The sequence below is a fragment of the Martes martes genome (assembly GCF_963455335.1).
Source record: "Martes martes genome assembly, chromosome: 5".
Lineage (NCBI taxonomy): Eukaryota > Metazoa > Chordata > Mammalia > Carnivora > Mustelidae > Martes > Martes martes.
Genome location: NC_137892.1, coordinates 81,492,228 through 81,509,276, shown reverse-complemented (window position 1 = coordinate 81,509,276; position 17,049 = coordinate 81,492,228). Strand labels below are relative to the sequence as shown.

General features: G+C 38.3%; 1 protein-coding gene and 1 pseudogene across 2 annotated transcripts in view; both read left to right on the top strand.

The window, feature by feature from the left end:
* MTREX (Mtr4 exosome RNA helicase) overlaps positions 1–17,049 on the top strand; it is a 119,460-nt gene that overhangs the window by 41,361 nt on the left and 61,050 nt on the right. Inside the window, exon 16 of the mRNA XM_080803307.1 lies at positions 5,372–5,522. Coding sequence (XP_080659433.1) covers positions 5,372–5,522 — 151 coding nt within the window. The remainder of the gene's footprint in view (positions 1–5,371; positions 5,523–17,049) is intronic.
* Positions 12,334–15,573, top strand: LOC308342607 (putative ATP-dependent RNA helicase DDX5; annotated as a pseudogene). Its single transcript has 2 exons — positions 12,334–12,342; positions 13,762–15,573. The product of its transcript is annotated as a putative ATP-dependent RNA helicase DDX5 (transcript).

The window sequence follows — 17,049 nt, the reverse complement described above, 5'->3', positions numbered from 1 at the left end:
AATTTTTGTGAAATATCCATACTGTTTTCCATAGTAGCTATACCATTTTACTTTCTGACCATCAGTGTGCAAGGATTCTGATTTCTTCATCATTTCTTAAATGAACTTTTAATAACAGCTTTATTGAGATAGAATTCATATTACATACAGTTTGCCCATTTTCATGGTTGCTAATAAATTCACAGCGTTTTGCCACCATCATTACAATCAATTTTGGAACATTTTTATCAGCCCAAAAAGGAACTTTATATCAATTAACTATCACTCCCCATTTCCTTCCTAACTCTTCCCTTTCCCGAAAGCCCTAGACAAACCACTAATCTCTTTCTCTCTATAGATTTGCCTATTTTAGGCATTTCATATAAATTTAGTCAGATAATATATAATCTTTTGTATCTGGCTTTTCTTTAGCCTAATATTTTCAAGGTTCATCCATATTTGTAATATGTATCAGCACTTCATTCCTTTTTATTTATGAATATTGCTCTATTGTGTGGATATATTACAAGTTATTTATCCATCTATCAGCAGATATATATTTAGGTTATTTATACATCTTGGCTGTTGTGAATGATGCTGCTATGATTGTTTCTTTACAAGTTTTTATGTAAACATGTTTTTATTTCTTTTGGGTATATACCTATGAGTGAAATTGCTGGGTCATCCATAATTCTATGTGTAACCTTTTGAGGACCTACCAGGCTGCTTCTCATCATCAGCTGTATATCATTTTACATTCTCATCAGCAATGTATGAGGGTTTTCATTTCCCTGTGTTCTAGCTAACACTTGTTATTATCTGTCCTTTTGATTTATAATCATCATCCTAGTGAGTGTGAAAATGGGGCCTTTCACTTTGGATGCTGCATAGTTTGACTTGTTTAAAGGGTATAGTACCTGCCTGTTGATGATACTGCAGTTATATAAGCAAATATATGTGTATCTATATTTCTTTGACACATTTCTATATTTCTAGACACATTTTTTTTTTGAGACTGCGCTACTTTTTTTGTTCTCTGGAATTTTTTCAGGTAGTTTTACTGTCATTACAGAATTTGTAGGCATCTTATTCAGAAAAATAACAACTAATAGTTACCAAATATTCAACATGTCTTGGGCTTTGAAATAATAACTATTACTATCCCAGTTTTGTAAATAAATAAGACATACAGAGGTTAAAGAATTTTTTTAAAGTCATGCAGTCTGGTGCATGCTTCTAACCACCATATGTTGCTGCTTCTCAGTACCTCATGCAAATAGATTTTTCATTTACTGGCTCAAACCAAATTTGGCCTGACAGCACTTTGTTCTTTTGACATGTTTCTTAATACACCATGTGAACTAATCATCTTGAATACAGGACAGAACTAACTTTAAGAGAAAAAGTATATTCTTCCTAAAGTTCCAAAAGGCTTTTAAAAAAACGGGAAAGTCAAAACTATTTTCCTTCAAAGAAGTTTTATTTTCCTTAGCCATTAAGAATATAGTTCAGGTTGAAATGAACTTGAAATGAAATGCCTTCACCTCAGGTCATGATCCCAGGGTCTTAGGATCGAGCCCCGCATCAGGCTCTGCTCAGCAGGGGGCCTGCTTCTCCCTCTCTGCCTGCCTCTCTGCCTACTTGTGATCTCTGTCTGTCAAATAAATAAATAAAATCTTTAAAAAAAAAAAAAGAAAAAAAGAAGTAGAATAGTATTCAGAGGGTAGTAATACAGATTTTCTTTGGAAAATTGATCTGTGTAGCTCTCTGTAGCTTTCAGTGAACAACTTGACAACTAAAAGAAACATTAAAAGTTTTTCTAGAATGAAGCTTAAGTTTAAAATCTTAGCTCTGGCTGCATTTGTTGTTCCAAGTTAAATTTTAGGTGACCCTTTTTTAAGCATTCTGTTGATATATCATTTAAAAATTTTATAATTTGGCTGATCAAATTAAATATATAAAAAGTTGAGAAGTACTTGGTCAACATTTGAGGATTCCTATAATTTTAGTAATGTGAATATTGAGAAACAGCGATGTGAAGTAAGTTACACTTTGAATTTGCCCTCTGGAAGAACTTTGGCCCAGAGATGCTGTGAAATTTATCTCTTACCTCTTTAGCCTGGGCAGGTCTCTTCACATCTCTGAACTTATTTCTTGTTTAAAATTAGGACAGTAAATCAATTTTGCTAGGAATATTGTGAACTGAAAATTTATTTAAGTATTAGTACAGTGATTGGCACATACTTAGTAGATGTGGTCATTTTTAAACTTGGGGAATCTATTTACATACATATATAGACCAGAAAGTGAACAAGGAGCAGCAAGCATATGGCTCAATGGCACAGTGTCTAATAACTCCAATTTGGGAAAATCTGGGATAATTCTAGACTAGATTATTGTGATTTAAGGCTTTATGGAGGAAATCGATCCTGCTGCAAGCCCTGAACGGTTGGGGGTAAGAGTAGGGGTTGGATTTTGATTTCCAGAGCTGAAGTGATCTAGACCAGATTTGATGAAACTTTGAAATAGGTGATGGCAGTGGTAAAGAAACAGAAGAACTGATCTAAGATACACTGAGGAAATAATCTGCAACCGCCAGTTGATTAAAATTTTAAAAAGGGATAAAGCAGAAGAAAGAAAGACCTCCTAAATTATAATTTAAATGGTAATTTCATTGCTCATTAATCAAATTAAAATTGAACTCTCATAAGTTCACCCCTTGCAGAGCCATAGACATTAAATCAAGTGTAATTTTCACACAAAGGATTTTATTTGCAACAAATAAAGAGATCACGGAATAACTTCCAAAGTTGTGATTCCCTGAGCAAAGGTGAATGGATTCCTTTTATTTAGGGTTAGGATGAGTATTTAGCCTTCTCATCCTATATGGAAGTAGGCATAAGCACGCATCTTAATGAAACATTGCTTGTTATATACATTGTGTGTTACATAAACAAGGCTTGTGTTCTTCCTTGGGCAGAGATCTTAGTGTTAAAATGAGCTAAAGTAACTGTTAGTCCTTCTCTGGTTCATCTGTGCCCATGAAAGTCTGGGGTTGAATTCAAACTGGCCTGGGTGGTCTGGGAGCTCCTCATCGGGGCAGTTACTGCTTGAGGGGTTAGTTTTTGGTTTCCCTCACAGGATGTTATGCCTTGTGGTCTTTTGTCTCACTTAAGAGATCAGCTAGAAGGAAGAGCTAAGGAAGACTGTGGGACAGAGGTCATAGAATATAAGTAGGTAAGCAATGAAGGTTAGGGCTTGGGGTTTAGCCAGTGACAAAATCAGTAATGTCACTAAACGTTAATCTTTGTAAGGGTAAAACTCAAGAATGGAAAAGAGTAAGAGATAAATTTCATTTTACATAGTGTAACCCTATTATTACTATTTATCACCCAAATTAGGTTACTGTAGGAGTGGAAAAGGTGCTTTTAATAATTATACCAAGACAGGGGCACGTGGGTGGCTCAATGGCTAAGTGTCTGCCTTCGGCTCAGGTCATGATCCCAGGGTCCTGGGATTGAGCCCCACATTGGGCTCCCCTGCTCAGCAGGAAGCCTGCTTCTCCCTCTCCCACTCCCCCTGCTTGGGTTCCCTCTCTTGCTGTGTCTCTCTCTCTCAAATAAATAAGTAAAAAAAAAAAAAATAATAATAATAATAATAATAATTATACCAAGACAGCAGTTGTAGGGTGGGACTATCTTGGGCTCACTTAGTTACAGTGTCAAAATGCCAGGTTGAATTTCAGGTAATCAAAAATTCGGAGGTGTATTCCACAGCAATCAAGAACACAGAAGCAGAGCTTGAGCTTAGAAATAAACACTGGTAATATTGAAGTTCCAAATTTCTGAGAGGAGGTAATAGTACAAAAAAACCCCAGAAAAGTAAGGGGTGTATCTGTTTGCGAAATTGTAAAATAGCTGAAGTTGTCTTTAAATTCCTCTCTCCTCCAAGAATTTGGTTTTCATACTAACTTCACATCCCCCTTTGGCCTTATTTTCAAGGAAAGTTCATAAACATCAAGGTTTTAGGGACTTAGTAACATGCCCCTAAGGTGATTGGCTCTTAATTTTTCAGGAGTTAAGGAGTACTTTCATTTAAGACTGTGATGAAAGCTCTCCTCATAAAATCCTATGTGTGTCCATTTAGAATTATGCTATTAGATTGGTCTGTGAAACTCAATTTAAGAGCCCCTGACCACCCTAAGGGTATTTTGTGTATTTTACTGTGCCATTTAGAAATACGTAAGCATACTTTGTGACACTTCACTTCTTTAAATATTTCAGTATGCATCTCCCAAGAATTGGGTTAATTCTCCTATTGTATGTGGGGCATAGAGGTCCAAGAGCAGCTGGCTTTGGGGTCCCAAAACGCAGGTTTAGCCACTCACTGAAGGCTTGTTTTAAAGAGTAACAAGGGGTGGTGAACCAAAAAAGGAATTTATTTTAGTCAGGCCAATACCAGGAAGATAGAGGACTAGTGTTTCAAAGATTGTCTCCAAAGTGCCAAAAATATTTCACAAGTTTCTGTAAGGAAAATGTGGGACAAAGTTCCCTGGATATGTGCAGGTGGGCATTGCTGGTCAAGTTGTTCATCCTTTTGGGATTAGTTATCAGTGGAGTCTTACTAGCTCAAGGAAGTCCTCCCTCAAGGGGGTAGTTTTGGTTCTCAGCAGGGGATGCTTTGTGCACAGGGGTCTTTTGTCTGAGTTAAGAGACTCAGATATGTAGACAAAAAATGATCTGTAAATTGGTAGGGTGGGGAATACTTCGGTTTTATGTCACTCCAGGCAGCTGAGTTTTAAAGTGCTATTTTTTATCTAAATATCCTTCTGAAATGAATTTATTGTATACTCTGTCAGCACAGGCTAGGTTATGTTACAGTAACAAACCTAAATCTCAGGTACTTAAAGGTTTATTTCTCTTACTTGTTCAATGGAGGTTTATAGAGGAGGTTCTGCTTACTCTTGTTTAAGGATGCAAGATGATGAAGAAACCGACATCTTGAACATGAATAATCACTGTGCTGGAGGGAAAAGATAGCTTTTCACACCAGCAATTAAATACCTGGCCGGAAAGTGACACATCATTACAATTTATTTGCCCCACCCACCAGGGAGCCAGAAAATGTAGTCTTATCAAGTGCCGGTAAGGCAGAGAGCTAAACATACTTGGCAAACAGTATTTTAACAAGTACTATTGCTACTTAGTGGACTTTTTCTTTTCACTTTCCTAAAGATTAACTATTTATTACTTTGTATTGGTCATTTAAAAGAAAGAACTTAATACATTTCTACAGTGTTCTTTAACATGGATTAAATTATTAAGCAGTTTAATAGGTACCTATGTAAATTTTATTTGAAAATAATCACATTGACCTTTTTTTTTCCCCTTAGGGCTCAGCCGATCCTCTAAATAGTGCTTTTCATTTGACCTACAACATGGTTTTGAACTTACTACGTGTAGAAGAAATTAATCCTGAGTACATGTTGGAAAAATCCTTTTACCAGTTTCAGCATTATAGAGCAATTCCAGGAGTAGTAGAGAGTAAGTATAAAAATGATAACAGAGCCTTCTTAGCTAGTAGAGTAAATAGCACAGTTCCTGCATTACTGGCTGCCTAGGCCATTCTTTATTTTTTGGTTAGCCAAATCTTGATTATTTTTTTATTTTTTTTTTAATTTTTCTTTTTTTTAATAAACATATAATGTATTTTTATCCCCAGGGGTCCAGGTCTGTGAATCACCAGGTTTACACACTTCAGAGCACTCACCATAGCACATACCCTCCCCAATGTCCATAACCCCACCACCCTCTCCTGACCCCCCTCCCCCCAGCAACCCTCAGTTTGTTTTGTGAGATTAAGAGTCACTTATGGTTTGTCTCCCTCTAGATCCCATCTTGTTTCATTTATTCTTCTCCTACCCCCTTAACCCCCCATGTTGCATCTCCACTTCCTCATATCAGGGAGATCACATGATAGTTGTCTTTCTCCAACTGACTTATTTCACTAAGGATGATACCCTCTAGTTCCATCCACGTCGTCGCAAATGGCAAGATTTCATTTCTTTTGATGGCTGCATAGTATTCCATTGTGTGTATATACCACCTCTTCTTTATCCATTCATCTGTTGATGGACATCTAGGTTCTTTCCATAGTTTGGCTATTGTAGACATTGCTGCTATAAACATTCGGGTGCACGTGCCCCTTCGGATCACTACGTTTGTATCTTTTGGGTAAATTCCCAGTAGTGCAATTGCTGGGTCATAGGATAGCTCTATTTTCAACTTTTTGAGGAACCTCCACAGTGTTTTCCAGAGTGGTTGCACCAGCTTGCATTCCCACCAACAAGGTAGGAGGGTTCCCCTCTCTCCACATCCTCGCCAGCATCTGTCATTTCTTGACTTGTTAATTTTAGCCATTCTGACTGGTGTGAGGTGATATCTCATTGTGGTTTTGATTTGTATTTCCCTGATGCTGAGTGATGTGGAGCACTTTTTCATGTGTCTGTTGGCCATGTGGATGTCTTTGCAGAAATGTCTGTTCATGTCCTCTGCCCATTTCTTGATTGGATCATTTGTTCTTTGGGTGTTGAGTTTGCTAAGTTCTTTTTTTTTTTTTAAAGATTTTATTCATCCACTTGACAGACAGAGATCACAAGTAGGCAGAGAGGCAGGCAGAGAGAGAGGAAGGGAAGCAGGCTCCCTGCTGAGCAGAGAGCCCGATGCGGGGCTCGATCCCAGGACCCTGGGATCATGACCTGAGCCGAAGGCAGAGGCCCTAACCCACTGAGCCACCCAGGTGCCCCGAGTTTGCTAAGTTCTTTATAGATTTTGGACACTACCCCTTTATCCAATATGTCGTTTGCAGATATCTTCTCCCATTCTGTCAGTTGTCTTGGTTTTGTTGACTGTTTCCTTTGCTGTGCAAAAGCTTTTGATCTTGATGAAATCCCAATAGTTCATTTTTGCCCTTGCTTCCCTTGCCTTTGGCAATGTTCCTAGGAAGACGTTGCTGTGGCTGAGGTCGAAGAGGTTGCTGCCTGTGTTCTCCTCAAGGATTTTGATGGATTCCTTTCTCACATTGAGGTCCTTCATCCATTTTGAGTCTATTTTCATGTGTGGTGTAAGGAAATAGTCCAATTTCATTTTTCTGCATGTGGCCATCCAATTTTCCTAACACTATTGAAGAGGCTGTCTTTTTTCCATTGGACATTCCTTCCTGCTTTGTCGAAGATTAGTTGACCATAGAGTTGAGGGTCTATTTCTGGGCTCTCTATTCTGTTCCATTGATCTGTGTGTCTGTTTTTGTGCCAGTATCATGATGTCTTGATGATGACAGCTTTGTAATAGAGTTGAAGTCCGGAATTGTGATGCCACCGACTTTGGCTTTCTTTTTCAATATTCCTTTGGCTATTCGAGGTCTTTCCTGGTTCCATATAAATTTTAGGATTATTTGTTCCATTTCTCTGGGAAAAAATTCATGGTATTTTGATAGGGATTGCATTAAATGTGTAGATTGCTTTAGGTAGCACAGACATTTTCACAATATTTGTTCTTCCAATCCAGGAGCATGGAATATTTTTCCATTTCTTTGTGTCTTCCTCAATTTCTTTCATGAGTACTTTATAGTTTTCTGAGTATAGATTCTTAGCCTCTTTGGTTAGGTTTATTCCTAGGTATCTTATAGTTTGGGGTACAATTGTAAATGGGATTGACTCCTCAATTTCTCTTTCTTCTGTCTTGGTGGTGGTGTAAAGAAATGCAACTGATTTCTGTGCATTGATTTTATATCCTGACACTTTACTAAATTCCTGTACAAGTTCTAGCAGTTTTGGAGTGGAGCCTTTTGGGTTTTCCACATATAGTATCATATCCTCTGCAAAGAGTGATAGTTGACTTCTTCTTTGCCGATTTGGACACCTTTAATTTCTTTTTGTTGTCTGATTGCTGAGGCTAGGACTTCTAGTACTATGTTGAATAGCAGTGGTGATAATGGACATCCCTGCCGTGTTCCTGACCTTAGTGGAAAAGCTTTCAGTTTTTCTCCATTGAGAATGATATTTGCGGTGGGTTTTTCATAGATGGCTTTGATAATATTGAGGTATGTGCCCTCTATCCCTACACTCTGAAGAGTTTTGATCAGGAAGGGATGCTGTACTTTGTCAAATGCTTTTTCAGCATCTATTGAGAGTATCATATGGTTCTTGTTTTTTTTTTATTAATGTGTTGTATCACATTGATTGATTTGCAGATGTTGAACCAACCTTGCAGTCCTGGAATAAATCCCACTTGGTCGTGGTGAATAATCCTTTTAATGTACTGTTGAATCCTATTGGCTAGTATTTTGGTGAGAATTTTCTCATCTGTGTTCATTAAGGATATTGGTCTGTAATTCTCTTTTTTTGATGGGATCCTTGTCTGGTTTTGGGATCAAGGTGATGCTGGCCTCATAAAATGAGTTTGAAAGTTTTCCTTCCATTTCTATTTTTTGGAACAGTTTCAGGAGAGTAGGAATTAATTCTTCTTTAAATGTTTGGTAGGATTCCCCTGGGAAGCCATCTGGCCCCGGGCTTTTGTTTGTTTGGAGATTTTTGATGACTGTTTCAATCTCCTTACTGGTTATGGGTCTGTTCAGGCTTTCTATTTCTTCCTGGTTCAGTTCTGGTAGTTTATATGTCTCTAGAAATGTATCCATTTCTTCCAGGTTGTCAAATTTGTTGGCGTAGAGTTGCTCGTAGTATGTTCTTATAATTGTTTGTATTTCTTTGGTGTTGGTTGTGATCTCTCCTCTTTCATTCATGATTTTATTTATTTGGGTCCTTTCTCTTTTCTTTTTGATAAGTCTGGCCAGGGGTTTGTCAGTCTTTATTAGTTCTTTTCAAAGAACCAGCTCCTAGTTTCGTTGATTTGTTGTATTGTTTTTGTAGTTTCTATTTCATTGATTTCTGCTCTGATCTTTATGATTTCTCTTCTCCTGCTGCGTTTAGGCTTTCTTTGTTGTTCTTTCTCCAGCTCCTTTAGGTGTAGGGTTAGGTTGTGTATTTGAGACCTTTCTTATTTCTTGAGAAAGGCTTGTACCGCTATATATTTTCCTCTCAGGACTGCCTTTGCTGTGTCCCACAGATTTTGAACCGTTGTGTTTACATTATCATTTGTTTCCATGAATTTTTTCAATTCTTCTTTAATTTCCTGGTTGACCCATTCATTTTTTAGAAGGATGCTGTTTAGTCTCCATGTATTTGTGATCTTTCCAAATTTCCTCTTGTGATTGAGTTCTAGCTTCAGAGCATTGTGGTCTGTAAACATGCAGGGAATGATGTCAATCTTTTGATACCGGTTGAGACCTGATTTATGACCCAGGATGTGATCTATTCTGGAGAATGTTCCATGTGCACTAGAGGAGAATATGTATTCTGTTGCTTTGGGATGGAATGTTCTGAATATATCTGTGATGTCCATCTGGCCCAGTGTGTCATTTAAGGCCTTTATTTCCTTGTTGATCTTTTGCTTGGATGATCTGTCCATTTCAGTGAGGGGAATGTTAAAGTCCCCTATTATTGTATTATTGTTGATGTGTTTCTTTGATTTTGTTATTAATTGGTTTATTTAGTTGGCTGCTCCCATGTTAGGGGCATAGGTATTTAAAATTGGTAGATCTTCTTGTTGCATAGATCCTTTGAATATGATATAGTGTCCTTCCTCATCTCTTATTATAATAATGTCTTTGGCTTAAAATCTAATTGATCTGATATAAGGATTGCCACCCCAGCTTTCTTCTGATGTCCATTAGCATGGTAAATTGTTTTCCACCCCCTCACTTTAAATCTGGACATGTCTTCGGGTCTAAAATGAGTTTCTTGTAGGCAACATATTGATGGGTTTTGTTCTTTTATTCATTCTGATACCCTGTGTCTTTTGATTGGGGAATTTAGCCCATTAAGATTCGTGGTAACTATTGAGAGATTTTAATTTAGTGCCATTGTATTGCCTGTAAGGTGACTGTTATTGTATATTGTCTCTGTTCCTTTCTGATCTACTACTTTTAGGCTCTCTCTTTGCTTAGAGGATCCCTTTCAGTATTTCCTGTAGAGCTGGTTTGGTGTTTGCAAATTCAGTTTTTGTTTGTCCTGGAAGCTTTTTATCTCTCGTTCTATTTTCAGTGATAGCCTAGCTGAGTATAGTATTCCTGGCTGCATGTTTTTCTCGTTTAGTGCTCTGAATATATCATGCCAGTTCTTTCTGGCCTGCCAGGTCTCTGTGGATAAGTCTGCTGCGAATCTAATATTTTTACCATTGTATGTTACAGACTTCTTTTCCCGGGCTTCTATCAGGATTTTCTCTTTGTCACTAAGACTTGTAAATTTTACTATTAGGTGACGGGGTGTGGACCTATTCTTGTTGATTTTGAGGGGGGTTCTCTGCACCTCCTGGATTTTGATGCTTGTTCCCTTTGCCATATTAGGGAAATTGTCTCCCAATAATTCTCTACAATATACCTTCTGTTCCTCTCTCTCTTTCTTCTTCTTCTGGAATCACAATTATTCTACTGTTGTTTCGTCTTATGGTGTCACTTATCTCTCGAATTCTCCCCTCGTGGTCCAGTAGCTGTTTGTCTGTTTTGCTCAGCTTCTTTATTCTCCGTCATTTGTTCTTCTATATCACTAATTCTTTCTTCTGCCTCATTTATCCTAGCAGTAAGAGCCTCCATTTTTGATTGCACCTCATTAATAGCTTTTTTGATTTCTAATTGGTTGGATTTCAGTTCCTTTATTTCTCCAGAAAGGGCTTTTATCTCTCCAGAGAGGGTTTCTCTAATATCTTCCATGCCTTTTTCGAGTCTGGCTAGAACCTTGAGAATCGTCATTCTGAATTCTAGATCTGACATATTACGAATGTCTGTATTGATTAGGTCCCTAGCCTTCGGTACTGCCTCTTGTTCTTTTTTTTGTGGGAAGTTTTTCTGCCTTGTCATTTTGTCCAGATGAGAATATGTGAAGGAGCAAATAAAATACTGAAAGGGTGGCAAAGACCCCAGGAAAATGCACTTTAACCAAATCAGAAGAGACCCCAAATCGTGGAGGGGGAAAAGGGGATAAAAAGAAGTTCAGGAAAAAAGAAAATTAAAAAAAGAAAACAAATAAAGAAAAAATAATAAAGAAAAAAATATATATATATTAGATAAACTAGTTAAAAATTGTTAAAAAAGAAAAGGGTAAAAGTTAAAAAAAATTTAGCAGAAGAAAAAAAAGTAAAATTTAAAAAAAAATTAAATTAACCGCAAGACTAAAGAATCATGGGGAGAAAGCCATGAGTTCCGTGCTTTGCTTTCTCCTCCTCTGGAATTCTGCTGCTGTCCTTGGTAGGTGAACTTGGTCTTGTCTGGATTTCGTGTTGGTCTTCTGGGGGAGGGGCCTGTTGTAGTGATTCTCAAATGTCTTTGTCCAAGGCGGAATTGCATTGCCCTTACCAGGGGCTGGGTTAAGTAGTCTGCTCGGGTTCGCTTTTGGGAGCTTTTCCTCCCTGAACGCTTTCCGTAGAGTTCTGGAGGACGGGAATGAAAATGGCGGCTTCCCAGTCTCCGGCCCGGAGCAGCCGAGAGCTCGGGGCCCCACTCCTCAATGCGCCCTCAGAGGAAAGAGCCTGATCACTCCCCTCTCCCTGGCCTCTGGCTGCACTCTGAGCTCACCCAGCCTGCCATCGGTTCAAGGTAACCCCGAGCTGAGAGCTCACTCCTCGGCTCTGTCTCTGTAGCCGGCTTCCCCTGTCTAATACCTGCGAGCTCTGTGACACTCAGACACCCCTGATCCTTCTGTGACCTTGCGGGACCTAGGGCCACGCTGGCCCCGTGTGGGCTTCACCCCTGTTTAACCTCTTAAGCAATGTCCCTCCATGGAGCAGACTTTTAAAAGTCCTGATTTAGTGCTCCGTTGGTCTGCTGTTTGCGGGGAGTCGGCCCCTCCCCCCCCCGCAGTCTATCTTCCTGTCGCTTTGGATTCAGTTCTCTGCTGGTCCTACCTTTCAGAAAGTGGTCGATTTTCTGTTTCTAGAATTGTTGCTCTTCTTCTCTTCGATTTCCCGTTGGATTTATAGGTGTTTGCAATGGTTTGATAAGCTATCTAGCTGATTCCTGCTACCTGTTGTAGTCTCAGCCTACTACTTCTCCACCATCTTGAGTCCTCCCCTCCAAATCTTGATTTTTGACCAGAACTGTGATCTGGTCGTTATAACCGACTAGAATATTTTAAAATAAAAGAAAACCCTGCTCTAGTATACCTTTCAAGAGTTGGTTCAAATTTAATGTAATTTATTGTTATAGGTACACTATATGATAGCTCATGTTCATTAGTCATAACAGATGAACCTGGTATATTAAATTTGACCTGTAAGAAGCATGTGTATATTAGTCTTGCCCTTGTACTGTTCTCTCATTATAAAAGAGTGCCAGAGCATAAGTTTATAAAGTAAATTTAATACTCCAACTGGGATTTCAGTTCAGCCTTTAGAATTTCTAGCTCCTATTATGATAATGCTTTCTAAAGTTCAGAAAGTGTTCTGTGGTAACTGTTCATGTAGAATTGTGTATTGATCCTTACCTTAGAGGATATTTTGGTTGATCATCATATAAAAGCTGATTAAAATCAAAAACAGAGGCAAAGATTGGAAATCATGGTTTTGGTAGATCGTAGAAAAATAATTCGTAGTCATTTTCAAGAAGAAAAACTGGAAAATTGAGCAAAAGATACAGAGGAAAGTTAAAATCATTTGTAACCTTAGACAGAGCCAGCTGCAACACTCCATAGCTCTTCTAACTTTTTTCTTTCTCATACAAAGGTGTTTTTTTTTAGGGTGGTATTAAATACATTAGTTCTGCCTTACCCACGGTTATGTTCAAGATTCCCAGTGGATACCTGAAACCACAAATAGTACTGAACCGTATATATACTATGTTTTTGTCCTATATATACATTCATTCCTTTGATAAAATTTAATTTATGAATTAGACACAATAAGGGATTAACAACACTAACTGATAGAGAAATTATAACCATATAGTGTAATAAAATTTGTGAGTGTGGTCTCTTTCTCTCTAAAAATATCTTACACTATACTCACCTTTTTTGTGACGTGAGATGATAAAATGCCTACATAATGAGGTGAACTGAGGTAAATCACATAACTGAGGTAAATGCCTACCCTTGTGTTAATACTTTGCATTCATTATTAGCCCAGTGATTCTGGCTTCTTCAAATTTAATCTGAAGTAGTCTTTGGAAATATGATTTTTATGATTATACAGTATTTCTGTTTTATAAATGTACTATGATTTATTTAAAAATAAAGGCAGATTTGAGATACTTTTCTATCACAAGTGTTAGTACACTCAATTTTTATGTATCCAAAAGTAAGTGAATTATAATAATATGCCTCAAAAGAAAAAGGCTTAGAACATCCAAGTGTCTTAATTTTCTTTTCTTTTTTTTTTTTTTTTTCTTTACCCTTATCCGGGTGATAGATCATAGTTATTTCCTCTTTAATTTCTCAGGTCGTAAGAGAGGCTTCTTCATTACCAACTATAGAGTTAGAAGGAGCTTTGGCATCATTTTACAGATTTTTTTCTTAAAGGCTCCGAACTCCCTCCTCCTTGAATCCCCACACCACTCATTGCTAAATGCCATGGCTTCCCCTTCAGATTTTGATTATGCCTTATCAGCCATGTAGGAACCAGTCATTGGCAAATAACTGGAAGATTGAACTCTAAGATACTTCATGTGTCCTGTCCTCAGCTGCTCCAGTTGCTGGCCATAGAGCAAATCTGGCTTTGGGTGATACCATTCCATGTCTTCAGCCAGAGACGCAGAGATAATAACTTTTCAAATACTGACTTACAAGATGACTGTCACTGTAAAACAATATTTTGTCACCAGGCAGTGAACAAGGAGCAGTATGATCTTGCAGAAACCCGTAGCTTTGGTGTACCTCGATTTGGGTGAAGGTAGGACAGGGCCCCTATCTGGAACGCAGTTTGGAAACTCTGGGGAAAACTAATCAAAAAGAAATGGAATCTTGATGAGCTGCCCAAATTTGAGAATTTTTATCAAAAACAGCTTGATTTGTCTAGATGCACAGCATAAGAGATGGAGACGTACGGACGGAGTAAGGAGGTTACAGAGGTCACAACTGCCCAAAGCCAGTTCTGACTTTATGAAGCAAACTTCCCTGGAAACGTAATGGATGTGACTGTAAGACAGAATTTTACTGAACTTACTGTTATTTAAGCTCAAGGATGGCCATTGCTTGAAGTGGATTGGATATGGTTGGAGTAGCATAGACTGGATGTAGGAAAACATTGTCTTATTTGCTGCCTGCTATCATCCACATCAGTCATCAACCATTCCTAGAGAAAGGTGATGGGCCTATTTGCTTGGTGCTGGCACCAACTTGGAAACTGGTCCAACAGATACAGCAAGTAGCTGCTGAATACTAAAGAGTATGTGGCTAGAGGTCCACTTGCATCTCTGGTGGTGTTCCCAAGGAATCACAAATTTGTGATTTGGAAAGAGATGTGGAAATTTGTATTGCAACAGAAAGACTGTTGGACTTTATTTAGAGTGTGGGGAAACCAATCTGAGAAGAACCATCAACCTGTCTTTAATGAAGTAGATAGAATGCTTGTTAGCGGCTTCGAACCCAAACAAGGAAGATTATGGGTTAGAAAAGACCTGATAGGCAAACCCTCATGCGGAGTGCAACTTGGCCAAAAGAAGTAAGCTTGATGAAGATTTCCTTAAAGACTACATTCATAGAGTGTAGTGCACTAGAACTGAGTGCAAAACTACAACATTCTTCAGATTGTGGATATGTGTCATGATGTCGAAAAGGTTGAAAAACTTAAGTCATCTAATGGAAGAGATCATGAGTGAGGAGTAGAATAAAACCATTGTTTTTGTTGAAACCAAAAAAAGATGTGATGAACTTATTAGAAAAATGAGAAGAGATGGGTGGCCCACCATTGGTATTCATGCTGACAAAGGTCTACAGGACATGACTGGGTTCTAAATTATTTCGTACATGGACAATCTCCTATTCTGATTGCTACAGATGTGGCCTCAAGGGCTAGAAGTGGAAGATGTGGAATTTGTCATTAATTACGACTACCCTAACTCCTCAGAGGATTATATTCATCGAACTGGAAGAGCTACTCACAATATCAGAACAGAGCATACGTATTCTTTATATGTAATAACATAAAAGAAGTGAGCAGTCTTATCTGTGTTTCATGAAGCTGATCAAGAGCCGTTAATTCGAAGTTGATTCAGTTTGTCAAAGAAAGAGGTTCAGGTTGTTCAAGGGGTGGAGGAGGCTTAAAGGATGACCATTGGGATAGAATAGATACTCCTGGTGCAAGAGGGCTGAATTCAATACCTTTAGAGACAGAGAAAGTTATGGCAGAGATTAGTTTGCTTAAGAGAGATTTGGGGGGGAAACTTAGAATGGTATTTACTGTGCTGCCATTTACACCAGTGGGAGCTTTGGAAGTAATTTTGTGTGCTGGTCTAGAGACCAGTTTTAGAACTGGTAATCCAATGGGCACTTAACGAAATGGTTATGATAGCACTCAGCAATGTGGAAATGAGGTCCAGAGATGTACAGTGGTATGAACCAGCAGGCATATGTATATCCTGCTACTGTAGCTCAATATTTTTAAATATTTTTAAAAGATTATTTATTCTTAAATTCTTAACTCTATCTTAATAGAGTGCAGGGGAGAAGCAGAGGGAGAGGGACAAGCAGACTCCACACTAAGTGCAGAGCCCAGCTTGAGGCTCAAACCCCAACCCTGAGATGATGACCTGAGCCAAAACCAAGGGTCTAAAGCCCAACTGACTGAGGTACCTGCTCACCCAAAGTCACCTTAATACTTCAAATAACGATTTTTAAGCTTACAATAGTCCTACTAAGCAGTTATCACTGGGTCATTCATGACTAGGGTAATTAAACACATGCACGCGCGCGCGCACACACACACACACACACACACACACACACACCACACACATACATACAGCCAGCAGTTAGACTGGTTTTGTGACTGAATAACCAAGACAAACAGAATAGAATGCACATTGGTGCACCAAAAACCTTTGATTTTTTTTCCTTCTTTGTAAAAATAGTATATTCTAACAACCAATAAATTACTGTTTAAACTTCATTTTATATTACTCTTCTGTAATTCCATAGAAAGTATCCCAGATATGGTTGGGGATAGAGTAAGAAACAAGTGTTTTCCCATTTCTTTAAACACTTTTTTTATGAGTTCTCACTGGACTCAGATTCTTTTTCCCCACCCCCCAGATTTTATTTATTTGACAAAGTGAGTGAGAGAGCACAAGGGGTGGGGAGCAGCAGAGGGAGAGGGATTGCATAGGGCTTGATCCCAGGAATCTGGGGTCATGACCTGAGCTGAAGACAGATGCTTAACCATCTGAGCCCCCCAGGTGCCCCTGGACTCAAATTCTTAAGTATGACTTTGACAAAGACTCGGCTACCTGCTCTGAACTTAAACATTACCATCATTTCCCACTCCTCTGTCCTCTGTCTCTCCAGTCCCCAGCTGCTGCTATATTCAGAGTGGTTCTGACTGACCTAACTTTTAAAAGGATTGTGAATAACATAATCTGCACTTCCTGGTACTGCTACTGTACATTTGCTTATTCTTCTGCTTGAATCATCCTGCTTTCCCTGCCTATGTTTTTAAAGGGCAAAGACCTTTTGAAACTCATAAAGAAAAAAAATGAAATGTCAAGAATAGAACAGACATTTTAATGGGAAAAGATAGAAATTAAAATGATGAAAGAGTTAATGACAGAATTACACCACCTTTACTACAATTTGCAGGACTGAGTGGTATAATAGTGTAGAGGGAAATGGTTAGAGGTGACAAAGCCTATCCTGTATGCTTTAAAAATGCAGAATACATCTTGAATGCAGTTTATTCTCATTTTTAGTTATTATTAGGAAGGGTTTCATTCTTTTTGGTATTGATACTACTAGAACTTCTTCAAGAGAGCTGG